At 44.4% G+C, this 26,476-nt stretch overlaps 1 protein-coding gene across 12 annotated transcripts in view; it reads left to right on the top strand.

Moving 5' to 3' along the window:
• Positions 1-26,476, top strand: part of NPRL3 (NPR3 like, GATOR1 complex subunit) — a 90,245-nt gene that overhangs the window by 37,643 nt on the left and 26,126 nt on the right. For 9 of the 12 annotated variants that reach the window (XM_044302548.1, XM_044302552.1, XM_044302551.1 and 6 more), the window contains 5 exons: positions 3,158-3,257; positions 10,264-10,401; positions 12,062-12,218; positions 18,293-18,399; positions 21,812-21,941. In XM_044302548.1, the coding sequence (XP_044158483.1) occupies positions 3,158-3,257; positions 10,264-10,401; positions 12,062-12,218; positions 18,293-18,399; positions 21,812-21,941 (632 nt within the window). The remainder of the gene's footprint in view (positions 1-3,157; positions 3,258-10,263; positions 10,402-12,061; positions 12,219-18,292; positions 18,400-21,811; positions 21,942-26,476) is intronic. The other 3 variants (XM_044302549.1, XM_044302553.1, XM_044302550.1) reach the window with 2 other exon arrangements.

The raw sequence follows: 26,476 nt of genomic DNA on the forward strand, positions 1-26,476 counted from the left end.
TGCGGCCACCCCCCCCCCAGTATAATATACATTCAGTGCGGACCCCCCCAGTATAATAAACATTGGTGGCGCAGTGGGAAGTGCCAATGAGGGTTAAAAAAATAAATAAAAAATGAACTCACCTCCTCCAATTGATTGCGCAGCTGCCGGTCTCCTGTTCTATCTTTAGGACCTGTGAAAGGACCTTTGGTGACATCACTGTGGTCATCACATGGTACATCATATGATCCATCACCATGGTAATGGACCATGTGATTAGCTCAGTGACGTCACCACAGGTCCTGAAGATAGAACAGGAGACCGGCAGCTGTGCGATCAATTGGTGGAGGTGAGTTAATTTTTTATTTATTTTTTTAACCCTCATTGGCACTTCCCACTGCGCCACCAATGTATATTATACTGGGGGGGGGGCGCACTGAATGTATATTATACTGGGGGGGGGGGGGGTGGCCGCACTGAATGTATATTATACTGGGGGGGGGGTGGCCGCACTGAATGTATATTATACTGGGGGGGGGGGTGGCCGCACTGAATGTATATTATACTGGGGGGGGGCGCACTGAATGTATATTATACTGGGGGGGGGTGGCCGCACTGAATGTATATTATACTGGGGGGGGGGGGGGCGCACTGCGCCACCAATGTTAATACAAATGCAGGAGGTGGGTGCCGGAGTGAAATAGCCGGCACCCGACCTCTATGATAGGGGGCTGCGATCAGCGGCAGTTAACCCCTAAGGTCCCGCTCCCTGTCATAGAGGTCGGGTGCCGGCTATTTGATTCCGGCACCCGCCTGCTGTATTTGCGCATGCGCGGGCGTGCGCGTACTTGTAAGAATGGAGAGGCGGCCCGAGTACTGGTTCAGCTGTTGTGCGCAGGCGCGGCACAGCGATGCGGCCGGACGAAAGAGGCCGTATCCATGGGATACAGAAAACAACAAAGGAATCGCTTTACATGATTTTTTGAATGAAAGGTAGCTTTTGGATAATAACATGGATAGGAAGATATGTTGTGTGGGGGTAAATAGATTAGATAAAACCTATTTTATGAAGTGGGACAACCCCTTTAAGCTCACAGTTATTGTTCTTACACAGTGTAGTCACATTATTATGACCACTTTCTACTTTGGACATCAGCAGCAGGTTGTTCACGGAGGAAGTGATGAGCTTGGTGGGTATATAAAGGGTGTGATAGGCTGTCTGCACACGTATCCCGCGTTGCTGTAAAAAGGGCAATATATCAGAGTTCTAAAAAGCTGATTATTGGCTTTCAGGCCGAGGGTGGCAATATCTCAGAATCTACGGTTTGTGAACTGTTCACGTGCTGCTGCGGTGAAAGTGTATTGTGACTGGCCAACTGGCACCATTGCGAATGAGCAACTTGGAAACTGCAGAGCACAACATGCCACTGATGTGAGAGGTGAACATGGACTACGAAGGTGCATGAGGGCAGACCAACCGGGGGCTACCAGAAGCGTGTCTAAGGCCTCATACACACGGCCGTTGTTTTGGTCCACTTCCGAGCCGCAGTTATGGCAGTTCGAATGCTGACCCATTCACTTCAATGGGCCGCAAAAGATGTCGATAGCACTCCATGTGCTGTCCGCATCCGTTGCTCCGTTCCGTGGTCCGCAAAAAAAATATAACCTGTCCTATTCTTGTCCTCGTTTTGCGGACAAGAATAGGCAGTTATATCAATGGCTGTCCGGGCCGCAAAACACACAACGGTCGTGTGCATGTAGCCTAAATCAACAGTTCAGCAATCTCTACTGTGTATGAGGCTCAGAACCAGACAGTTGGTCACTGCACCTCTGCTAACGAAGTTGCGTTAGCAGAAAAGTCACGGTTTCTGCTTCATCATATGGATGGAAGCGTGTCAGGTGAGAAACGGAGAACAAACCACCTGTAACCATTGCTGGAAGAACACAAGCTGCTGGTGGCAGGGTTATGGTCGGGGAATGTTTTTGTGGCATTCTCTGGGCCCACTTATCCATGTTGAAGGCACTTTCAACTGATATTGGGTATGAATCCATCCTTGCAGATCACGTACACCCATACATGCTGATTGTCTTCAATGGGGCGGATGGGATCTTTCAGCAAGACAGTGTGACGTGTTACATGGCTAGAATTGTCCAACATTGGTTGAAAAAGCATGACCAAGGCTTCCAAGTACTACCCTACCCCCTAATTCCCCAGACCTGAATCCAATTGAGTATCTGGGGGACCACCTTGATCGTTGTGTGTGCTCTATGGATCCTCCCCGATTCACCCTTCAGCAGCTATGAGATGCGCAGCAGTTAGCATGGCTCCAGATACCTGCGACAACCTACCAGGATCTTAGTGAGCCACTCCCAGCGCGTCTCGCTGCTGTAAGTGCTGCACATGGCGGTTACTCTGGATATTAGCTGGTGGTCATAATAATCTCAAATAGTTTCAAATGTGTATAGTCTTTGTCTCATGTCCTCCCAGTTTAGAAGGTCTGCACTTGCAGTCAGTGAATGAAAGCAGTTATTGTTTACATGAAAGCCCCTTCTGACCTGTTTCTGCTCACACATTAAGCACATATACAGTATAAATACTGGTTTGTGAAGGACCAGATGCTGCGCTCACAGCGTTCAAAGCAGTGGTGCTAAGCTGTGTGTCATAGGCAGGGAATTGTCCAGGATCAGAAGAATGTGGCTGCTGTAATACCATACAGTACCTGTCCACAGGTTGTGTATGGTATTACAGCTCCGCTCCATTCAGTTCAGTAGTACCAGACACAGCCCATGGACAGATGTGGTGATGTATCTGGAAGATTGCAGCCATGTTTTTCTAATCCTGGAGAACCCCTCTAAGTAGCTCGGATCCGTGAAATCTAATTTTATAGTCAGCTACTGGGTAATAGCATTATTACTGACATTTATCTTCGGTATGTCCAAGACTTTGGTGTGACATCTGTAGCCCTCACTGGCAACGAACAATAGTACCACCAAAAACGTTTTCTTTTTTTCTTACTTTTAAACTTCATTTTGGAGTGGTAATGTTTTTACTGTGATTACAGTAGGACGAAATATAAAAAAGCAATGTCAGCAAATGGTGCAACGTCCATACAGTTCAAATATCCTGTGTGAACATGCCAACGCACAATTATTATGCCTCTTGCCCAATATTATTCAGATATTTGCACTTTTACAGCAGATGAAGGTCCTCAGTCACCATTTCACCATATCTTACCCAAGTGCAAACTAGCAAGAGACTTAAAGGAAGCTTATGACAGGTAAGACTTGTCCATCTCTGACATGTATTTTTTCATGAGCAACCAAAATGTGGTCAGGGATACATTACTATATAGTCTTGTAAATATTATGTACTGTGCCATGGAATGAATTGCGCTTTATTAAATAATAATACATATAATTTGTTTTATTTTGTAAAAAAAAGTTGTTAAAAGTATCCCATACAGATAAATGGTATTTGCCAGTTCATGTCGCCACCTAGTGGCATAGGCAGGTATCTACATGCTTATTTATAATACATCAACATTTAACCTGGAAGATTCTAGGCTAAACGTTTCATTTTTATCTTTTATGTGGAATATCTTACCCCGGCAAGCCCAAATAGGTGTAATAACACATGTATAGCTGCCACTGACTCCAGATCAGAAATTTTTAAGTTGATACACACCTTCCGTTCCCTACTATGCGCCCACACACCAGCCCTGGAATGCACAGAATGGACTTCTCCTGGAGTCCTTTGCTTTACAGCACGATCGTATGTATTTTGCAGTGCACAAAAAACGGATCCGCAAAAATACGGATGGCGTCTGTGTGCATTCCGTATTTTGTGGGACGGAACAGCTGGCCCCTAATAGTACAGTGTATCCTTGACTGTTATGCGGACAATAACATGACATGTTTTATCATTTGCGGAAAGGACATACGGAAACGGAATGCACACGGAGTAACATCCTTTTTTTTTTGCAGACCCATTGAAATGAATGGTTCCGCATATGGTCTGCAAAAAAAATGGAACAGACCCTAAAAGAAAATACGTTCATGTGCATGAGCCCTTAGGTTTACGTGCACAGGAGTCCTCTCAATGCATTCTATGGCCGGTTTGCAGGCACACAGCAGGGGATGGGGGTGCGAATCTGGAGTCAGCGGCAAGTGTTCTGTACATATTAGGGCTTTCCGGAGGTGACAGATTACCTTCACGTGTCCTTCACCTGTGGAATCTTATTTTCTAGTGACTTAACCATTACGTATAGAGCTGCTGATGGTAAAGTAAACACACGATAATCTTAAGGTCTGTATTACAATGCACGATTTGGGGGCAATTATCAGGAATACGAACGCTTATAATCGAGCAGCCGATGGCAAACACTTGTTCGTTGGCTGATCGCAATCTTTCGTCAGGATGAAAGATGCCGGATTATCAGTAGCGTATCTGGTAATCAGGGATATACTGCCAATGGTGAATAGAACAGAATGAGGAAGAAAGGACTACGGGAGCAATGGGTATTCTGTTCTGTGTATTGCAAATGGACGCTGATGGATGTGTTATCCGTCTGAAGATCTGGCAGTGTAATGCCTCCCTTGATTGTTGTATGTGTGATTCCAGACTGCCGTTTATCTTCAGCATACATATTTCTGAGCGTTCAGCACTTGTGTGTTATATACTGTACTGTTCATCTTGTGGACGTTTTCACGCTGGTCTTTGTTTTCCCTTACGCTGTCGGAGGATTCGCCTAATTTATGACGAGGCACGTGCCTTATGTAAATCTAAAACCGCTGTGCTCCTGGCAGAAAAGCTACCCCTGCCCCAGGACAGCGTACTTTTTTCGCCAACATTTACATTTTCGTAAATTTGCTGTTCCCAGCACCCGACAGGTTTCGGTCCAACCCAACTGTCAAAAACGTTTCAACACCAGCTGTGCGACTAAAATAGTAATACGCCCCTTGATAAATGAACCCCACTGTCTCTAGTTGAAGTGTATTTGCTTCCTCTGTCTTTCTTTTGCCGACTATTTAGTCTCACAGCACTTCATAACTTAGACTAGGTGTATTGTTATTAGTTCATATTCACTAAGACTGGTCTAATAGTATGCACATGAAAATGTGGCGCAACTCACCACTCAAAAGTGATGAAGAAAAATACGCCAGCCCTGGAGTGGAGTAGAAATTAGACTGTGTGCAACTAAATACGAGGAACCTACATGAATAGGTTGGGAAAAACAGGGGCATTGTCAGTGGTAAATGTGACACATAAAAACAGATGCAATCACTATAGTGAATGTGCCCCAATGTATGTCTCGGGGTCTTTGTGTCACAGTAAATGGGGAGCTGGTGCAGGCAGGCAATCTATATTTGGGAGGGAGACCTGCAGTATGAGAGCATGCCGTGCATAGATATGTAGCGCCATCTAGTAACCACTTCTTGTAATTACACATTGTCTGTACTTGGTTTATTGAGTCCTTAATTTGTTGGGTCTTTATAAATACTGCTGCCATAAGTATAGTTCTTTACTGTGCGGTTCACCTGCTTGATCTATAGTATGGCAAGAATGGTGGTGTTCTCGTGTTCTCTATTAAAGGGGTTGTCTCACTTCAGCAAATGACATTTATCATGTAGACAACATTAATACAAGGCACTTACTGATTTATTGGGATCGTCCATATTGCTCATATCCAGGTTACTACTACCCAGCAGCGGTGGGTGCACATTATAGGAAAAGGCACCAGCCTATGCGCACCCCTGCAGTCCACTAGAGAGGACACTGCTCTTTTCTATAGCAAAATGAATCAAGTAAGCAAAGGAGGCAATATAGATGATCACAATAAATTAGTAAGTGCCTTGTATTAACTTGCATTACATGATAAATGCAAATTACTGAAGGGAGACAACAGATCTGTCATGTCACTTTCACCTGGCTGCAACCACTGCTCCACAGATTATGCCACTGTGTGTATTATTCTTGTATTGTGACATCACCATGTGTATTATCCTTTTACTATGGTACTGTGATCCAGTGTCTATTATCTTTGTATTGTGACATCACTGTGTGCATTCTCCTTGTAATATGATACTATGATCCAGTGTTTATTATCATTGTGACATGCATTATCCTTGTATTATAGTATAACGGTGCAGTGTTTATTGTGCTTGTGTTGTGACATCACTGTATGTAGTATCCTTGTATTATGGTACTATGGTGCAGTGTTCTGTATCTTAGGGCTCTTTCACACTTGCGTTGTCCGGATCCATTGTGTACTCCATTTGCCGGAATTACACGCCGGATCCGGAAAAATGCAAGTGAACTGAAAGCATTTGAAGACATCCATCTTCAAAATGCGTTTAGTGTTACTATGGCAGCCAGGACGCTATTAAAGTCCTGGTTGCCATAGTAGTAGTGGGGAGCGAGGGAGCAGTATAATTACCGTCCGTGCAGCTCCTGGGGCGCTCCAGAATGACGTCAGAGCGCCCCATGTGCATGGATGACGTGCCATGCGATCACGTCATCCATGCGCGTGGGGCGCTCTGACGTCACTCTGAAGCGCCCCGGGAGCCGCGAGGACGGTAAGTATACTGCTCCCCCGCTCCCTACTACACTTTTCCATGGCTGCCAGGACTTTAGCGTCCCGGCAGCCATGGTAACCATTCAGAAAAAGCTAAACGTCGGATTCGGCAAACGCCGAAACGACGTTTAGCTTAAGGCCGGATCCGGATCAATGCCTTTCAATGGGCATTAATTCCGGATCCGGCCTTGCGGCAAGTGTTCAGGATTTTTGGCCGGAGCAAAAAGCGCAGCATGCTGCGGTATTTTCTCCGGCCAAAAAACTTTTCGGTCCGGAACTGAAGACATCCTGATGCATCCTGAACGGATTTCTCTCCATTCAGAATGCATTAGGATAAAACTGATCAGGATTCTTCCGGCATAGAGCCCCGACGACAGAACTCTATGCCGGAAGAAAAGAACGCAAGTGTGAAAGAGCCCTTATGGCTGTTTCACACGAGCGGATGCTGTGCGTGGCATCCGCTCCGTGAAAGAGTGCCAAAACCCGATGCAGACTGCAGAGGCACGGAGCATTAACATGACTGATAATGCTCTGTGCCTCTCTGTGACCTCTTTACTACGAAATCAAAGTTGTCACTGTGATTTCATAGTAAAGAGGTCACAGAGAGGCACAGAGCATTATCAGTCATGTTACTGCTCCGTGCCTCTGCAGTCTGCATCGGGTTTTGGCACTCTTTCATGGAGCGGATGCCACGCACGGCATCCGCTGGTGTGAAACAGCCCTTAGTGTTGTGACATCACTGTATGTAGTATCCTTGTATTATGGTACTATGGTGCAGTGTTCTGTATATTAGTGTTGTGACATCACTGTATGTAGTATCCTTGTATTATAGTACTATGGTGCAGTGAACTGTATCTTAGTGTTGTGACATCACTGTATGTAGTATCCTTGTATTATAGTACTATGGTGCAGTGTACTGTATCTTAGTGTCGTGATATCACTGTATGTAGTATCCTTGTATTATAGTACTATGGTGCAGTGTTCTGTATCTTAGTGTTGTGACATCACTGTATGTAGTATCCTTGTATTATAGTACTATGGTGCAGTGTTCTGTATCTTAGTGTTGTGACATCACTGTATGTAGTATCCTTGTATTATAGTACTATGGTGCAGTGTTCTGTATCTTAGTGTCGTGATATCACTGTATGTAGTATCCTTGTATTATAGTACTATGGTGCAGTGTTCTGTATCTTAGTGTTGTGACATCACTGTATGTAGTATCCTTGTATTATAGTACTATGGTGCAGTGTTCTGTATCTTAGTGTTGTGACATCACTGTATGTAGTATCCTTGTATTATAGTACTATGGTGCAGTGTTCTGTATCTTAGTGTTGTGACATCACTGTATGTAGTATCCTTGTATTATGGTACTATGGTGCAGTGTACTGTATCTTTAGTGTTGTGACATCACTGTATGTAGTATCCTTGTATTATAGTACTATGGTGCAGTGTACTGTATCTTAGTGTTGTGATATCACTGTATGTAGTATCCTTGTATTATAGTACTATGGTGCAGTGTACTGTATCTTAGTGTCGTGATATCACTGTATGTAGTATCCTTGTATTATAGTACTATGGTGCAGTGTACTGTATCTTAGTGTCGTGATATCACTGTATGTAGTATCCTTGTATTATAGTACTATGGTGCAGTGTTCTGTATCTTAGTGTCGTGATATCACTGTATGTAGTATCCTTGTATTATGGTACTATGGTGCAGTGTTCTGTATCTTAGTGTTGTGACATCACTGTATGTAGTATCCTTGTATTATGGTACTATGGTGCAGTGTTCTGTATCTTAGTGTTGTGACATCACTGTATGTATTATCCTTGTATTATAGTACTATGGTGCAGTGTTCTGTATCTTAGTGTTGTGACATCACTGTATGTAGTATCCTTGTATTATAGTACTATGGTGCAGTGTTCTGTATCTTAGTGTTGTGACATCACTGTATGTAGTATCCTTGTATTATAGTACTATGGTGCAGTGTTCTGTATCTTAGTGTAGTGACATCACTGTATGTATTATCCTTGTATTATAGTACTATGGTGCAGTGTTCTGTATCTTAGTGTCGTGATATCACTGTATGTAGTATCCTTGTATTATGGTACTATGGTGCAGTGTTCTGTATCTTAGTGTTGTGACATCACTGTATGTAGTATCCTTGTATTATGGTACTATGGTGCAGTGTTCTGTATCTTAGTGTTGTGACATCACTGTATGTAGTATCCTTGTATTATGGTACTATGGTGCAGTGTTCTGTATCTTAGTGTTGTGACATCACTGTATGTAGTATCCTTGTATTATAGTACTATGGTGCAGTGTTCTGTATCTTAGTGTAGTGACATCACTGTATGTATTATCCTTGTATTATAGTACTATGGTGCAGTGTTCTGTATCTTAGTGTTGTGACATCACTGTATGTAGTATCCTTGTATTATGGTACTATGGTGCAGTGTTCTGTATATTAGTGTTGTGACATCACTGTATGTAGTATCCTTGTATTATAGTACTATGGTGCAGTGTTCTGTATCTTAGTGTCGTGATATCACTGTATGTAGTATCCTTGTATTATAGTACTATGGTGCAGTGTTCTGTATCTTAGTGTCGTGATATCACTGTATGTATTATCCTTGTATTATAGTACTATGGTGCAGTGTTCTGTATCTTAGTGTTGTGACATCACTGTATGTAGTATCCTTGTATTATGGTACTATGGTGCAGTGTTCTGTATCTTAGTGTTGTGACATCACTGTATGTAGTATCCTTGTATTATGGTACTATGGTGCAGTGTTCTGTATCTTAGTGTCGTGACATCACTGTATGTAGTATCCTTGTATTATGGTACTATGGTGCAGTGTTCTGTATATTAGTGTTGTGACATCACTGTATGTAGTATCCTTGTATTATAGTACTATGGTGCAGTGTTCTGTATCTTAGTGTCGTGATATCACTGTATGTATTATCCTTGTATTATAGTACTATGGTGCAGTGTACTGTATATTAGTGTCGTGATATCACTGTATGTAGTATCCTTGTATTATGGTACTATGGTGCAGTGTTCTGTATCTTAGTGTCGTGATATCACTGTATGTAGTATCCTTGTATTGTGGTACTATGATGCAGTGTTCTGTATCTTAGTGTCGTGACATCACTGTATGTAGTATCCTTGTATTATGGTAATATGGTGCAGTGTTCTGTATCTTAGTGTCGTGATATCACTGTATGTATTATGGTACTATGGTGCAGTGTTCTGTATCTTAGTGTTGTGACATCACTGTATGTAGTATCCTTGTATTATAGTACTATGGTGCACTGTTATGTATCTTAGTGTTGTGACATCACTGTATGTAGTATCCTTGTATTATGGTACTATGGTGCAGTGTACTGTATCTTAGTGTCGTGATATCACTGTATGTATTATCCTTGTATTATGGTACTATGATGCAGTGTTTATTACCCTTGCCTTGGGACATTACTGTGGTCCTTTGCCATTAGCTATAACATCACCGTTTGTTTCCCTGTTTTGAGGCTTCAGCAAACATTGAGCGGGTTAATTGAATTGCATTCATCATCTGAGTTTCCACAAGACCATATTGCCCCTGTGTGACCACCAGTGCTAAGATGTCACTAAGATACATTCTGTGACAGTTTGTACAGCATCAGTGCCTGGTACAGGACTTACATGTCGTGTGTCTTGTTCTCTTCCAGCCTTTGTACTACCGGTGTGGTCCGTCTTCATATAAACAACTGGCTGGAAGTAAGCTTCTGCTTACCACATAAAATTCATTGTGTTGGAGCAAATTTTATTCCTCCAGAGGCAATAGAAAGAAGTTTAAAGTCTATCAGGTGAGATAAGAACATGACTTGTTTCCGCGTGTGATCCCATGAGCAGTATATGCACCTAGTATGCAAAACACTAAAAGCTGTGGGGGGAATTTATCCATTTTGCAGCAGTTTCCTTTGACTGTTTCGCTGTTCTTGCCTCTTTAAAAAAAAAAAAAAGTCAGTGGGCTTCCTGGAAGAGGAGGGGGCCACCGCTGACAAATTTCCTATAAATTATGCCAGATACTGCTGTACACCATAGTGCAAATCTACGCCAGCCAATGTCAGGTGTATTTTTATTTATTTTTCTAACACAAGACTAGCAAAGGATAAGCTAAGTTTATTTAAAGGGAGTCTGTAAGCAGTTTTGACCATGCTAAACTTCTGAAAATGTTTTTTGTTCAGTTTTTATCAGGAGTAGTGTGATTAGGCAGTTTTAGGGTCTATTCACACGTCCGTTTTTTCTTTCCTGATCTGTTCCGTTTTTTGCTGAACAGATCTGGACCAGATCTGGACCCATTCATTTTCAATAGGTCCTGAAAAAAAACGGACAGCACAATGTCAGATTTTTTTTCAGGACCCATTGAAAATGAATGGGTCCAGATCTGGTCCAGATCTGTTCAGCAAAAAATGGAACAGATCAGGAAAGAAAAAACGGACGAGTGAATAGACCCTTAGGGTCCATTCACACGTCCGTTGTTTGTTTCCTGATCTGTTCCGTTTTTTGCTGAACAGATCTGGACCAGATCTGGACCCATTCATTTTCAATGGGTCCTGAAAAAAAACGGACAGCACAATGTCAGATTTTTTTTCAGGACCCATTGAAAATGAATGGGTCCAGATCTGGTCCAGATCTGTTCAGCAAAAAACGGAACAGATCAGGAAAAAAACAACGGACGTGTGAATGGACCCTTATTCTGCCAGGTTCTACTCCTGAAAGTACACTGGAGACAAACTTTTTTTTTCTCGTGCCAATGCACCTTGGGTTTAAACTAAATGCCAGTTTAAGTAAATCCTCCCCATGTCTCTCATGGTTTGAGTCAGACTGCAGAGGCACTGTGTACCAGAACACTGACACTGTTATGCCTAGCTGCCTCTATGGTTCAGTAGCTGAAACAATGTCTATATGGCACATTTAAGCTCTGGTTCACAATCTTGGTTGTATTAGTCCCACATTCAGGGCAGTTTGTCAGTATTCTAGTTGCACGACTGACTACAGTACAGTTATCAGAGAGGTGTCTTGTAATGGGACAAGCACCTATGCTTCAAATGACTAGAACAGATTTTTTTAACCACTGGAAGTAAACACTGAGTGTTCCTACTGAATAACTGCAAGCAGATTTCTTGAAAACGATGACAAGTTCATGCAGAAAAAATATTGGAAAAATGCTTCTGTGGGCTTTTGGGTCCATGCCTCCGCACTGCAAAAGATAGGACATATCTTATCTTTTGTTGTATATTGCGGATCCTGGAAAAGAGAAAAAATAAATAGTTATTCAGTACGAACGTACGGGCTCCGTACCCGTGCTGCAGAGCACATACGGCGGTTCCGCAATACACGTGTCACCAGCCGTGTGCATTCTGGATCAAATCCGGCTGAGCATATTCTGGCTTTTTTAACTGGTAAAAAGACACTGGTGCAAAAAATGTGTTTAAGGATCCTTAACATAGCATTTTCTTTTAGGCCCTATCATGCTCTTCTGCTCCTTAAGGATGAGAAAAGCTTGCTGAATGATCTTCCACTGGATTGCTCTCCCGCCTTAGTAAGAATTATCAAGTCTGCAAGTGCTGTAAAGAACCTGCAGCAGCTAGCTCAGGATGCGGACCTCGCTTTACTACAGGTACTGTAACCTCCTGTTGTACTGTGCCATTGCTCTATAGTCTTTGTCGTCTACAGTACTATTATTTTACTCATATATAGCGCTGACTTACTCCGCAGTGCTTTATAGACATCATTGCTGTCCACAATGGAGCTCACAATCTAAGTTCCCTATCAGTATGTCGGGAGTGTGGGAGGAAACGGGAAGAAAGCTACACAAAACACGGGGAAGACCATACAAACTGCATTCAGATGTGGTCCTTGGTCGGATTCGAAGCAGTGCTAACCACTGAGCCACTATGCTGCCCAGGGGAGACTAATGTCTGCTGATTGCTCTTTTAGGGTATATTCACATGTGGCAGATTTGTTGCAGGAATTTAAGCAACTGAAAAATCCATTCCCTATAAGTTTAATGGGGTGTTTCTGCAGCATGTCCATGGATTCCTACTAGTTGCCTTCATTGGAATGGGACCACCATAGAAATGTACCGCATGTGAATTTAATATATAAAGCTGAGTGTATGTGTGTGTGTGTGTGTGTGTATGTATGTCCGCTAAAGGAATCCGCACCGTCACATTTACAATCATGAAATTTAGCACACGGGTACATCAGGTGTCCGGGTAGGTTTTAGACCGGGTCTCGGCTATCTAGCATGTACCGTTCCTCAGATATTTCCCAAAAAATGCAAATATGGCACATGTAACGGGGCGCCGAAGGCGCACTCTGTCTCCCATCAGCCGCAGACCTGCTGCTTAGCTTCGGGAGCGAGGATCTGTGTTTGGCCTCGCTCCCAGGGTGGCTTTTGCTAGCTGGGAGGCTCCCTGCTCCTAGGTCTGCCTTGAGTGCCGAGCTGATCACTCGGTGCTCGACTTGTTTGTCTGTCGGTCATGTGACGCTGGCCACGTCACATGACCCTCACTCCTCACTATAAATACAGGCAACCTGCTGGCTACAGGTTGCCTGTGATTTTGGTCCCTTAGGCTGTGTATTATTATTGTTATTTAGCTTACCTTTGGATTTGACCCTTGGTCTGCTTCCTGACACCTCTTCTGCCTGCTCCCTAAACTAGGAAAGAGTTCATTGTGCTAAAAAAACGATTTACAAGTTCAGGGAAAGATTAGTGAAAGGATAGCGAGGAATAATTCCACAGCATTTATGTAGAACAGGGTTCAGTAGGGGAGGTTACAGAATGGGTAATAGGAACAATCCATTACACCTTGCTGCACTGACTGGGATCCAAATTGCCATTATACAGCTCTGTAATGCCAGCAAACTGTTCTTGTTATTGGGGTGCAAGTGCTGTTTGATACAGGCATTAACAGGGTTTATTACAAGGAAATATTTCTATGTCTTATTTGCCCTTGTGCTGTGCTGTGCGGTGCGATATTATTATTTTTTTGGGCTTGTATTAGTGGGGAAAAAGAGCTTATTAGCCGTTGTGTGGTGAAGTGTGAAAATTACAGCCCTTTTTGGCGTGCATTAGTGGCACCAAAAAAAAAGATTATTTGCCGTTTAGTGGTGCAGTTATATATGTTCTAGAGCCCTTTTTGTCATGTATTAGTGGCAAAAGAAAAACAATTTGCAGTTCAGCATTGCAGTTATAAGTGTTCTACAGCCCTTTTTGTTGTGAATTAGTGGCAAAAGAAAAATATATTTGCCGTTCAGCGGTGCAGTTATATGTTCTAAAGCCTTTTCTGTCAAGTATAAGTGAAACAAATTAGGGCCTATTTGCCGTTCAGCAGTGCAGTTATATGTTCTGAAACATTTTTGGGCTTGTATTAGTGCAGGGAAAAAGGGCTTATTAGCCGTTGTGTGATGAAGTGCGAAAATTACAGCCCTTTTTGGCTTTTTATTTGCCGTTCAGCTGTGCAGTTATATGTTCTGAAGCCCTTTTGTGGAGTGTATAAGTGTAAAAACGAAAAATATAGTTGCCGTTCAGCAGTGCAGTTATATGTTCTAAAGCCCTTTTTGGCGTGTATTAGTGAACAAAGGGCTTATAAGCCGTTGTGTCGTGAAGTGAGAAAATTACTGAATTTTTTGGGGTGTTTTAATTTCCTTTTTATTTATTGATTTATTTGATCTAACAGTATGTCAGACAGAGAGGTGCCAGGGAAGTGGCAGAGGCCTAAATGTTTCTGGCGCAGGCACAGGTCGCAGCAGAGTAAGGGGGCGTAGGCAGCAGGAGTTGCAGCGAGAGGCATGAGCTTCCGGTGTCAACTAGTGGTCGCGTCTTGACCAGCAACCCGGCGGTTCTTCAATGGTTGACTCAATCATCCACTTAGTCCCAAGTGACATCAGACACCCCCAGCCAAGAGTTGGTGGGTTCGTCAGACACAACCCTTAGTTGGCATGGCCCAGGAGCAGGCCCTGTGCCCTCCCCTGTCCTCAACCAGCCTCTGTCTTTTTCTGTTCCCTCAGCCAGAAAAGTATTACATGCTGTGGGCTCATCCCCACTATACAGCGAGAACGAGCTACTAGAGGACAGTTGGCAGCTACTGGCCAGCCAAGATGTGGAAGAGACATCCGTCCCTTCCTCCGCTAGGCAGGCAAGTAGTGATGAGGAGAGTGGAGTGGGAGCTGGTGTTGCGAGCGGTGAGACTCCTGACCCAGAGACCTTTGAGGAGGACAGTGATGGTGCAGACAGTACTCGATGATGATGTTGTAGCTGATCGCACTTGGGAGCCGGCTGAATTAGGGGCTTCATCATCATCAGGAGAAGAGGGTGGCAGCTTGCCCGTGAGGCAGCGGCAGAGCCAGCAAGTAGCTAGCGTGGCCGGGAGTCAGCAGGGTGGCAGCAGTGGGAGGTCGGTAGCCAAATGTGCCCGGGGTAGACCACCCACTTTGCAGGAGCCTACCTGCCCGGAAAGTTGTGATGCACGGGTTCGCGGAAGCAGCGGCAGTAGCAGTCAGTCAGTGAGTATTGTTGGGGGTAAAATAACCTACTCTGTGCTGTGGCAGTTTTTTGTCAAGCCGCCGGAGGAGGTGAACATGGCCATATGTAGAATCTGTGGACAGAAGGTGAAGCGTGGCCAGGGTGCCAAAGTTTGCACCACGGCCCCGCGTCAACATATGGAGCAACACTATAAAGTGGCCTGGGAGAACCGTGGCTTCGATGTGGTAGTCCAGCCTGTCGCAGCAACTGCTGCATCACCCAGTGGCCCGGTTTCAGGCTGTCAAGGCTCCACTACCTCAGCCGAAGGGAGCTGTCTGTCCTTCCTATCATCTACACAACCAAAGATGTAAAGCTAGCAAGTGAATAAATGTGTGTGGATGGATAGAAAACCTACAAAGTCTCACACAACTAATCTTTATTAGTTAAAAGACAAAAATAACAAATAGTACAAATACAGCGGTTTCAATTAGTGGTAAAAAATGCAGGACGATAAAGTGACAAGTGCACAGAGCCACCATTACACCTAAGCTGGTAAGGCAGATGGTACATAAGGCTGAATGAGACACAATCTTGTCTATACTGATGTGATAAATGGTAATAAGTACCTATGAATGACCACACAGGAGACAAGCAATCTATATACACCACCACATGTCACAGAAAATAGTATGCATGAGTCGCAATAGTCTTCCAAGGAGGTCAACAGGGGAAATATGATCACAGTGCTGTGACCAATTGCTTACCCACTTGCAATGAGCAATACAAAAAAACAACCAACTGACAGTGGAGCAGCCTATACTAACCAGGAGAGGATGAGGTGATGGCTCCTAGCCCGACGCGAGTTTTGCCTCGCTTCTTCAGGGGCTTCCTGAACAACGTCATTCTACTGCTTCATGTCCTGGAACAGATGCTGGTAAATCTGGCTGGTCAGGGGACTGGAGACGTGGCACCTATATCTCACAGCCACATAAGCCCTGTGGGGGCTGAACTGGAGGAGGAAGAGGAGCTAAAGGGCGATGATGAAGACAAGGCAGAGGACCCAGACACACCGTGGGGGTGGAGGCTGGGAGTCTCTTTGAGTCATTTGCACAAATGGCCCGATGCATGCTCACTTGCTTGGCAGTGACAGCCGAATTGTCACCATTCGGCAGAGGGATGACTTCTGGCTCTCCACCTTGTTGGACCCCCGCTACCGGTCCAAAATGGGGGGCCTTTTTTTATACCTGCTGAGAAGGGGGACAAACTGAACTACTATAGAGACATCCTATGTAGTGAGTTGGCCGCTGCCTATCTGCGCCATCGTCCATCCTCTCGCAGGTCTGACCGCGGGCCCTCTGCGCTCATGTTCCTCTGCCATGGCTGCTGTGGCAGGGTGGGGGGAAGGAGCAGTTCCATCAGCAGCAACTTGAGTCTAGAGTCGCTAATGAGCAGCTTTCTTCACCCGCCTAGTGAAGAAACTACTCAGCAGCAGCAGCAGCTAGACCTGGAGCAGGACCTGAACCAGCATTGAAGATCTGCTGGACTACTGAGCAGCTAAACTGGATTTGTGGCCGCAACTAGCAGAGTTTGCCTTGGAAAAGCTGTCCTGCCTGGCCAGTAGTGTGGCATCAGAGCAGGTGTTTAGTGTGGCGGGGGCCATAGTTATCCCAAGAAGATCTTGCCTGTCCACCCATAATGTGGAGAGACTGACCTTTGTCAAGATAAATCAGCCAGTATTTCCACCCACCAATGCCTGATGCATCAGACTAGATCATCCGTGGTGCCACACAAACACTTTGACAAAAGAGACCGGTTTCTTCTGGCTACCTGCCTCAGCTACTATTCTGATGCTGCCACGCGCCTGATGCCACACATCTGATACCAAGTGCTCCTTCTTTCACCCACCATCTTCAGCTGGTACTTGTATTGCCACCCACCTCCCCACTCTGTCATCGGGTCACTCTGTGGTCTCCTGATGCTGCTGTCACCTCCACACTATGTCACCTTGCCACTCTGTGGTCTCCTGATTCTACTGTCACCTCGACACTATGTCACCTTGGCACTCTGTGGCCTCCTGATGCTGCCGCCACCTCCACACTCTGTCATTGTGCCACTCTGTGGCTTCCTGATGATGGTGCCACCTCCACACTCTGTCATTGTGCCACTCTGGGGCCTCCTGATGCTGCTGCCGCCACCTCCACACTGTCATTGTGCCACTCTGTGGCCTCCTCCTGATGCTGCCACCACCTCCAGACTCTCTCATTGGGCCACTCTGTGGTCTCCTCATGCTGCTTTTACCTCACCACTGTCATAGTGTCACTTTGTGGACTTCTCATGCTGTTATCACCCTCCCCATTTCATGACTGGGCCTCTATTTTGCCTTTTCGGTATGGGTGTTTTCGCATGCGGCGATGCCCATAATGCTATTTTTTTGGTTTATTTTTTATTTTGGGGAATTTTCACTGGGAATCAAGGTCTTATCAAGCTTTATCCCGTATTTGGGCATCTTGGTCCTGCCACAGGGGACTTCTCTATGACTTCAGAGCTGAACCCAGACATATCCCCATTTTCATCCACGCAGCCCCACTGACTTGCGCATCGGAGCACTTCACCTTTGCCCTGCGCGATTCAGGCATTTTCTGGAGTTTCGTGATGAACCGGGCTATCCTTAGGGCTGCCAGGCTTCCGCCCAGCAGTGAGAACAGTGGCGTCACCGGCTCTGATGGGTGGGCTTTAGCGCTCCCCTAGCCTGTAAAACGGCTAGGACAACGCTAAAGCCGGCCCATAAGAGCCGGTGACGTCACTGAACACACTGCTGGGCAGAAGCCTCTGTCCGGCAGTGTGTTATGGTAAGTAAAAGAACTCTTGCCCTGCACGATCCAGCCCAGGGCAAGGTAGAGGATCGGAGCATTAAATGCTCTGATGCTAACATCAGGAGGTCTGCCTGGCTGAAATTATGGGTATGTCCGGGTTCAGCTCTGAACCCGGACAACCCCTTTTAATACTGCAGCAACAAGTACTAAAAGGTGTCGGGGACTGAGCATGACTGTAAAGATTGCATGGCTCCTCCCAGTGGTTAACAGGCAATATTGTGCTTTATAAGCATAGGAAATCTAGTGACTGAAGTATCTCAGTGTAACTATGGTCCATTACCATGGTATAATTCTGAGCAGTTTGGATCGCCCCATATAACTATATGTTTCTATGTCTCACTCTTTTCCTAGGTATTCCAGCTTGCAGCACACTTGGTATACTGGGGTAAAGCTATTATCATTTATCCACTGTGTGAAAACAATGTCTACATGTTATCACCAAATGCAAATGTGGGCCTGTAAGTATAGTCTTTGTTCATTTTTTATGATATAGATCAAATAAAGAATTATAGTATTTAGGATTCTTTTACATAGGCATATAATCAGCACCGACACGCTCTTTGCATTTACATGTGGCCATTATCTTTGGTATGGTGATGAATGACTGGTAATACAATAGTTCCTCCGTACAATTTTCATTTTGAGGGCAGCATATCCCCTGTTTACATGTGGGGATGATGCTATTGACAGACAATCATTTGTACTACTACATAAAAGACACGATCAGAGAATTTGCTTGTTTGTCAGGTGATCAGCGGCATGTTACACAGGACAATTATGGGAATTAGTGCTGTTCATTCTTCATCATCAACCCATGTGAAATAGCCCTTAGGCAACCTAGGATAATGTCCTAAAGGGGATATCTCACTGACACATTGGTGGCATATTCAATGTCAGCTCATGGGGGTCTCACCTCTGGGACATACATCTATATCTAGAACTCCCAAAGTGAATAAGAGCGCACCGTGCTTGTGTATCTACCCTCCATTCTTTGTCCATGAGACAGACAAAAATATCAGAACTCTCCATTAATTTCTATGGGACTTCCAAAAATAGCCAAGTGAGCTGTTTTCAGAACTCCCACAAAAGTGAATGGAGAGGACACAACACATGTGCAGTGCACTCTCGTACACCTTGGGGGGCTCCATTCTAGAGACAGGTGTGAGATCTGCACCTATCTGACTTTGGTGGCATATCCTAGCGATATGCCAATGTGTGAGGTGAGACAACCCCTTTTACAGGGATCATACATTATCTGTTATTAAATTAGATGTTTGTATGTATGCTGTATGCGGCGATGGCGGCGGATTAACCCTTTCACATGCCGCGGTCAGCGCTGACCATGGCACGTGCAGGGTTTACAGAGGAAGGGGGCTCCATCTGACTCCATCGGCCACCTGCACTGCGGTGACAGGGGGCTGATGGTTGCCATGGCATCTCCGATGCCTTGCACAGAAATCGGACCCTGCCAGCTACGTGAGTCCAGGAGATCCAGTCTGCAAGCTGGGTCTCCTAGTCAACTGTCAGTGTCTTACTGTGTAGTAAGATGGTGACAGTTCAATTCAGTACAATAAATAATGTATTGTACTGAGTTGAAACAGGGATAAAACCCTGAAAAGGTGAAGTCCCACAGTGGGACAAATATAAAAAGTGAAAAAAAGTGTTATTTTTTTAAATAATAATAATAAAAAAAAAAGTTTTAAGTAAAGAAAAACAAAAAGCCCCTCCAACATAAAATCGTTTAAAAAATAAATAAATAGAAAAAAAACATTTAAATAAGAAACATACATATTAGGTATCGCCACATCCGTAATGACCTGCTTTTAAAAATGTCCCATAGTCTACCACCTCAGGTGAACGCCTTTAAAAAAGATTTAAAAATAACATTAATTTCTTCAAAAATGCTTTTATAGTGTAAAACTGAAATAAGTAAAAAAAAAAAGTTGACATATTAGGTATTTCCGCATCTGTAACGATCTGCTCTATAAAAATATCACATGATATCACCCCTCAGGTGAACACTGTAAAAAAAGTAAAAACTGTAGCAAAATGCCATTTTTTGTCACCTTACATCACAAAAAGTGTAATACCAAGCAATCAAAAAGTCATATTAACCCCAAAATGTCATCTCTTCCCGCAAAAAATGAGCCCCTATATAAGACAATCGCCCAAATGATAAAAATGATATGGCTTTCAGAAAATGGAGACACTAAAACATGATGTTTTTTGGGTCCGTGAAAAAACACGGAGGCACACAAGATTGCCATCTGCGTCCGTGATCCGTGTCCGTAGGCTACTTTAGCAGAGACGGATCCTCAGATCCGTCTGCATACAGCTTTTTCAGAGCTGAATTTTCACTCAGATCCGACAGTATATTCTAACACAGAGGCGTCCCCATAGTGATTGGGACGCTTCAAGTTAGAATATACTAAGAACTGTGTATATGACTGCCCCCTGCTGCCTGGCAGCAGCCGATCTTTTGCAGGGGGCTGTGATCCGCCCAATAAACCCCTCAGGTGCCGCACCTGAGGGGTTAATTGTGTATATCATACCCCCCTGTAAGAGATCAGTTTTTAATTCATTGGTGGCCAGTGCGGCCCCCCTCCCTCCCTCCCCTGTATTAAATTCATTGGTGGCCAGTGCGGCCTCCCCCCCCCCCCTAATTAAAATCCCCCCCCCCCCCATCATTGGTGGCAGCGGAGAGTTCCGATCGGAGTCCCAGTTTAATCGCTGGGGCTCCGATCGGTAATCATGGCAACCAGGACGCTACTGCAGTTCTGGCTGCCATGGTTACTTTGCAATTTTAGAAGCATTATATTTACCTGCGCTGTCTGTGACTGGCCGGGCGCTCCTCCTACTGGTAAGTGACAGGTCTGTGCTATAAGCAATGCGCCACACAGACCTTTCACTTACCAGTAGGAGGAGCGCCCGGCCGGTCACAGGCATCAGGGGGCCTCTTGCACACGAACGTATTTTCTTTGCGTTTCTGTTCAGTCTTTTTGCGGACCGTATGCGGAACTATTCATCTCAATGGGTCCACAAAAAAACTGAAGTTACTCTGTGTGCATTCCGTTTCCGTATGTCCGTATTTCTGTTCCTCCCAAAAATGGAACATGTCCTATTATTGTCCGCATCACGGACAAGGATAGTACTGTTCTATTAGGGGCCAGCTGTTCCGTTCCGCAAAATACGGAATGCATACGGATGTCATCGGTATTTTTTGCGGATCCGTTTTTTGCAGACTGCAAAATACATACGGTTGTCTGCAAGAGGCCTAATAAATATTGAGTTTTCTTTAGCTGTTAACCCTTGCTGTGTTACAGAATTTTTTTTTTATTAAAATGGAAAATCTGCAAAAAAAAAAGTGAAGCCTTAAGAATTCCTTTTGAAGTTCTAAACCTTCTAACATCCTGAAAAATAGAATGACATTTTCAAGATGATGCCAACATGAAGTAGACATCTGGGAAATGTACAGTAACAACTATTTTATGAGGTATCACAATCTGCTTTAAAAGCATAAACATCAAAATTTCAAAAATTGAGAATTTTTCCAAATTTTTGGTACATTTTTGAATTCTTTATGATTTAAGGTATAACATATTGACTCAAACATGACGTACAATATGTCATGAGAAAAGAAATCTCAGAATGGCTTGGATAAGTAAAAGCATTCCAGAGTAATTACCACATAATTTGCTAAATGGTGTAAACTGGCTTGGTCTTGAAGGGTTAAGGCTTGATCTGTACCCATTCATATACCATACAACATATGCAAGGCAAGCTAAAGCTCTGGTCTAGCTAAGGAGACAGAAATTGCTAAATTCTGGTTCTAACATCATGATATCACCCACTGTCTTTTGTCCCTTCCAGCTATTCATCTTTGGCAGAGCAGTTTTCCCATCAGTTTCCAGCACATGATCTCCCCTCAATTCTCTCGAAGTTTTCTCTGCCTGTTTCTTTATCGGAGTTTAAGAACCCGTTATCACCACCAGGGCAAGAGGTAAGGTAACAGATAATACATTTTGAATGGAGGAGTAGTGCTCATGTCCGTCCACCACTCCTTTCACTTCGATGGGATTGACAAAGTGCTGCTTAGCACTTAGTATGCCTAGTATTGATGCCATCAAACAACACAACCGCACCTCATCCTATATTTCAGTGCTGAAGGCATTTTATATGTGAAACCTATATCTGCACATCTGTTGTACACTTTCATTGCTGTCACAGCTGGGGAGATGGGGGATTGGGTAAATCATATGACCCACATCATCTTGTGTGCTTTGAACCTGAGGGCCACTGTTTATGCACCAACACCTTGGTCAGCAGGGGATCTGGAACTTGGCAGTTTTAGTAAGAGATGAAAGGGAAGGGGGGTTAGGGTCTTCCACACCAGAGCACACCAGTTTAGACACTTTCTGAGCTTTCATCAAAAACATAGTGGGACAAAAGTAGGCATTCACTACTGATCAGGTCATGTTTGGTCTCATAGGGCTCATGTAAAGTGTATAAAAGATAGCACACAGACTGAACACTGACATATTAAAGGGGTTGTCCAGCCATTGATATTGATGACCTGATTGCCCGGGGTCCGAAACCAGGCATCTCTGCCAATCAGCTGTTTGAAGAGGAGGCGGCGCTTCATGCCAGTGCCGCTTCCTGCCCAATACACTGCACTTTGTCTCAGAAGTGCAGTGTAATACAAGTGCTCACTCTATTCAATTGAATGGAGACTACGCATAGTGTAATGACTAGGAAGCCGCACTTGAATGGAGCGTCGCCTCCTCGTCAAACAGCTTATCTGCTGTGGTGATGGGTGCCGGACCCTGCGGTCAGATATTTATGACCTAACCTGGCGATAGGTCATCAATCTTAATGGCTGTAAAACCCCTTTAACCAACCCATAATCACGTACATCATTATGCTTAAGGGGTTGTATGGAGAGGGCTGCCGCACTGAGCCCGCTCCATATGCGGCAGGTGATGGCTGTATAATACAGCAGGCACCTGACGGCAATGATACTGAACCTGGTCAGATGCTGTGGTCAGAAGAAATAGCGGCATCTGAGGGGTTATGTAGAGGGAAGGGGCTCCCTCTGAATTCCGATCAGAGCCCCCACAGAGAAGTCATAGGACTCTGATCTGTTACCATCACAGCCTGGGGCCTTCTGAAGTTTCCCAGGCCTATCATGGTTAACTGCCTGTAACAACATACACGAGGCACTAAAAGTTACTGTGGAAAAAAGTAAAAAAAAACACATAAAAATGTACTAAATTTAAATTACACTTTCCAATATTTACATATAAATATTTTTCTTGCGCAAAAAAATGAATAAAAGTGATCAAAAAGCTATACGCATCCCAAAAATAATTTAATATATAAAGCTAAGTGTATGTATGTGTGTGTCCGAACCGTCACATTTACAATCACAAAATTTGGCATCAGGTGTCCGGGAAGGTTTTAGACCGGATCTCAGCTCTCTAGCACGTACCGTTCCTGAGATAAAAAGAAGCCTGGTCACATGACCCTTATCAGCCAATAGAAGATCGCAGGCCCTTAGTCTCCACATACACACAGTTTTACACCAGGTTTCCATAACAACCCAGCCAATTTTCTTCACTTCTGTAGGTCAGCTTTAAAGGGGCAGGGCGTTGTGGATGACACTGTTAAGGAAACTGTTCTGTTGAGGTCACAGTTCAGGGGCAGGCAGGATGGCCATTGAGGCCACCCTCAAAGGACAGACTTAAAAACCCCACCCCCAGGTCCCACTAAGCCACACCCCCTTGAAAAAATGACGGTAAAAATCAACTTCTGTAAGCTGCAGGGGTGGGAGGGATGGTGACTTTCTCCCTGCAGCTCAGTGCTGCTGTCTGAAAGTGAGTTGTTTAAAAGGAAATCCCTTTTGTCCGTCCAGGCCCTGCGCCGGACGGAGGACAGGGAGTCTGAAAGCCGGACTGTCCGGCCTAAAACCGGACCTCTGGCCACCCTATGGGCAGGCTGCTGTGGAGTTCACAGTTAAGGGGATGGTCCGCTATGGAGGTCAGTGTTAAGGGGCAGATTTCTGTAGAGGCCACTGTTGAGGGGTGTTGTGGAAATCACTATGAAGGAGATGGAGGTCACTAATAAAGGGGAGGTCACTGTTAAAGGGGTGGGCGCTGTGGAGGTCTATGTTAAGGAGGCAGGCAACGGTAGAGGTCACAGTTAAAGCAATGGTCCCCTATGGAGGTGAGTGTTAAGGGACGGGGTGTTGTAGAGGTCACTGTTAAGGGGGCGTGGTGTTGTGGAGGTCACATTTTAAGGGAACAGAGCTCTGTGGAGGTCACTGCTAAGGGGGGAGGATCATTGTGGAAATCATTGTTAAGGAGACTGGGTACTGTGGAGGTCACAAATAAAGGGGCAGCCACTGTGGAGATCACTGTTAAAAGGGAGGGCGCTGTGGATGTTACTGTTAAGGGGGCAGGCTACTGTGGAGGTCACTGTTAAGGGAGGAGAGGACTGTGGAGGACACTTTTAAAGGGGCAGTGAGGTACTGTGAGGTCACTGTTAATGAAGCGGGGTACTGTGGCAGTCACTGTTACAGGGGCAGTCTCTGTTAAGGGGGCCGGGAATGGTGGCGGTCAGTTAAGGGGACTGTAACCTATGGTTAATGGGGTGGATGCTGTAGAGGTCACTGTTAAGGGGGTGGACCCCTGTGGAGGTTACTGTCAAGGGGGTGGGGTGCTGTGCAACTCCTTGTTAAAGGGGCAGGCTGCTGTAAAGGTCAAAGTTAAGGGGGTGGGCTGCTGTTGAGGTCCTATTTTAAGTAGACAGGGCACTGTGGGGGGGGAAAGGGTCAGTGTTAAAGGGTGGGGGCTGTAAAGGTCACTATAAAGAGGGCGGGGTACTGTAGATGTTATAGTGGATACTGTCAATATCTTTTAACGACAAACACAAACATTAAATGAAATAGATTAAATATACCCGTGCAAAGCCGGGTCCTTTAGGTACGGTAGTACCAACATAAACTACAGTTTGCTCTGCAAAATAACGCCTCATACAGCATTGTAGACATAATGAAAAAGTGTGAAATATGAAAACGTTATCGCTGTCAGAAAATGGCGATGCAAAAACCCTGCCGGTTTGTGGGTGTGTTTTTTTAAATTTCACCTAACAATTTTTTTCCTGTTTTCCAAAGCAAGGCATGGTAAATTATTTATTTTTTCTAGACTTGCTTATTCACGTCAAGGAATCTATTAGGAAAAAAAGCAGACGGCTCATGGACACTATTACACTACACTATTACACCATTGCAGTTTCTTTTTCATGGATGGTTATTAGGAAAAGGAGGGTTGGCATTCTTCCGTTGTTTTTTGTTGACGGACATGAAAAACAGATACTGATGCCATGCTGATACGATAAAAAGACAAAAGTTGAAGACAAAACTGATTCAGCATAGATGGAAAATCAGTTGTTAACTAACGGAATATGCAAAAGTTTTAAATTGCTCGTCTAAATGAGCTCTTAGGTGCTCGAAATTGCACCAGAAGGAGGTACACCATACTGATCTGCTTATGTTTAGTCTCTAAGCCTACTTTCACACTGGCGTTTCTGGGTTCGCTTGTGAGATCCGTTTCAGGGCTCTCACAAGCGGCCCACAACGGATACGTTTAGCCCCAATGCATTCTTAATGGATAAGGATCCGTTCAGAATGCATCAGTTTGGCTCCATTCCGCTCTGCAGCGTTTTGATGTCCGCCTGACGATGCGGAGCCAAACGGATCCGTCCTGACTTACAATGTAAGTCAATGGGGATGGATCCGTTTTCACTGACACAATATGGTTCTGAACGGATACAAGCGTTTGCATTAAAGGTGCGGATCCGTCTGTGCAGATACCAGACGGATCTGCACCTAATGCAGGTGTGAAAGTAGACTTAGTTGCTCGAAATGCCCTCCATCAATGTTGCAACATTCCTAAACCTGCTAGGAAACTCACACACACAAATTCCAGATATCACCAATGTAAAAAAAAAAAAGATACTTTTTCCACTGTGTGAGGCATTCTCTCAAAATCCTTCAATGATCCAATGCTGTGAGAAGGTGCTGTCAAAGGAAAATGAGGAGAAGCCCCATCTTGAAAGAACATTCTGGCAAAGTCAGCCGTTATTGAGAGTTCTGGCACCGCCATGTTTCACAACATTTAGGTAATCGTTTCCATCCTTAGTTTTATTGAAAAAAGACAACCTCATGACACCATCGCACAGTTGTGATAGCCACATGAGGATATGTATCAGAGAGTACGCACAGTTATGCCTTTTCACATGGCTTGACAGCTTGGAACAAGCTTCAATTGACCAGATGATCTTCTCATTGGGTTATGCGTTATCTCAGTAATAGAAATAATGATGAAAGATAAAAGCACCATGATCTGATCAGTACTGTGCACCTACTGGTGGGCCACCCTGTAATTATGTTGTGTTATTATCCATGTTTATATTCTTACCTTAAAGGGTTTCTACCACTTAGTTTTCACATAATTAGCTTTCAGACACTAGCGATCC

Source organism: Bufo gargarizans, chromosome 8 (genome assembly GCF_014858855.1).
Source record: "Bufo gargarizans isolate SCDJY-AF-19 chromosome 8, ASM1485885v1, whole genome shotgun sequence".
Classification (NCBI taxonomy): domain Eukaryota; kingdom Metazoa; phylum Chordata; class Amphibia; order Anura; family Bufonidae; genus Bufo; species Bufo gargarizans.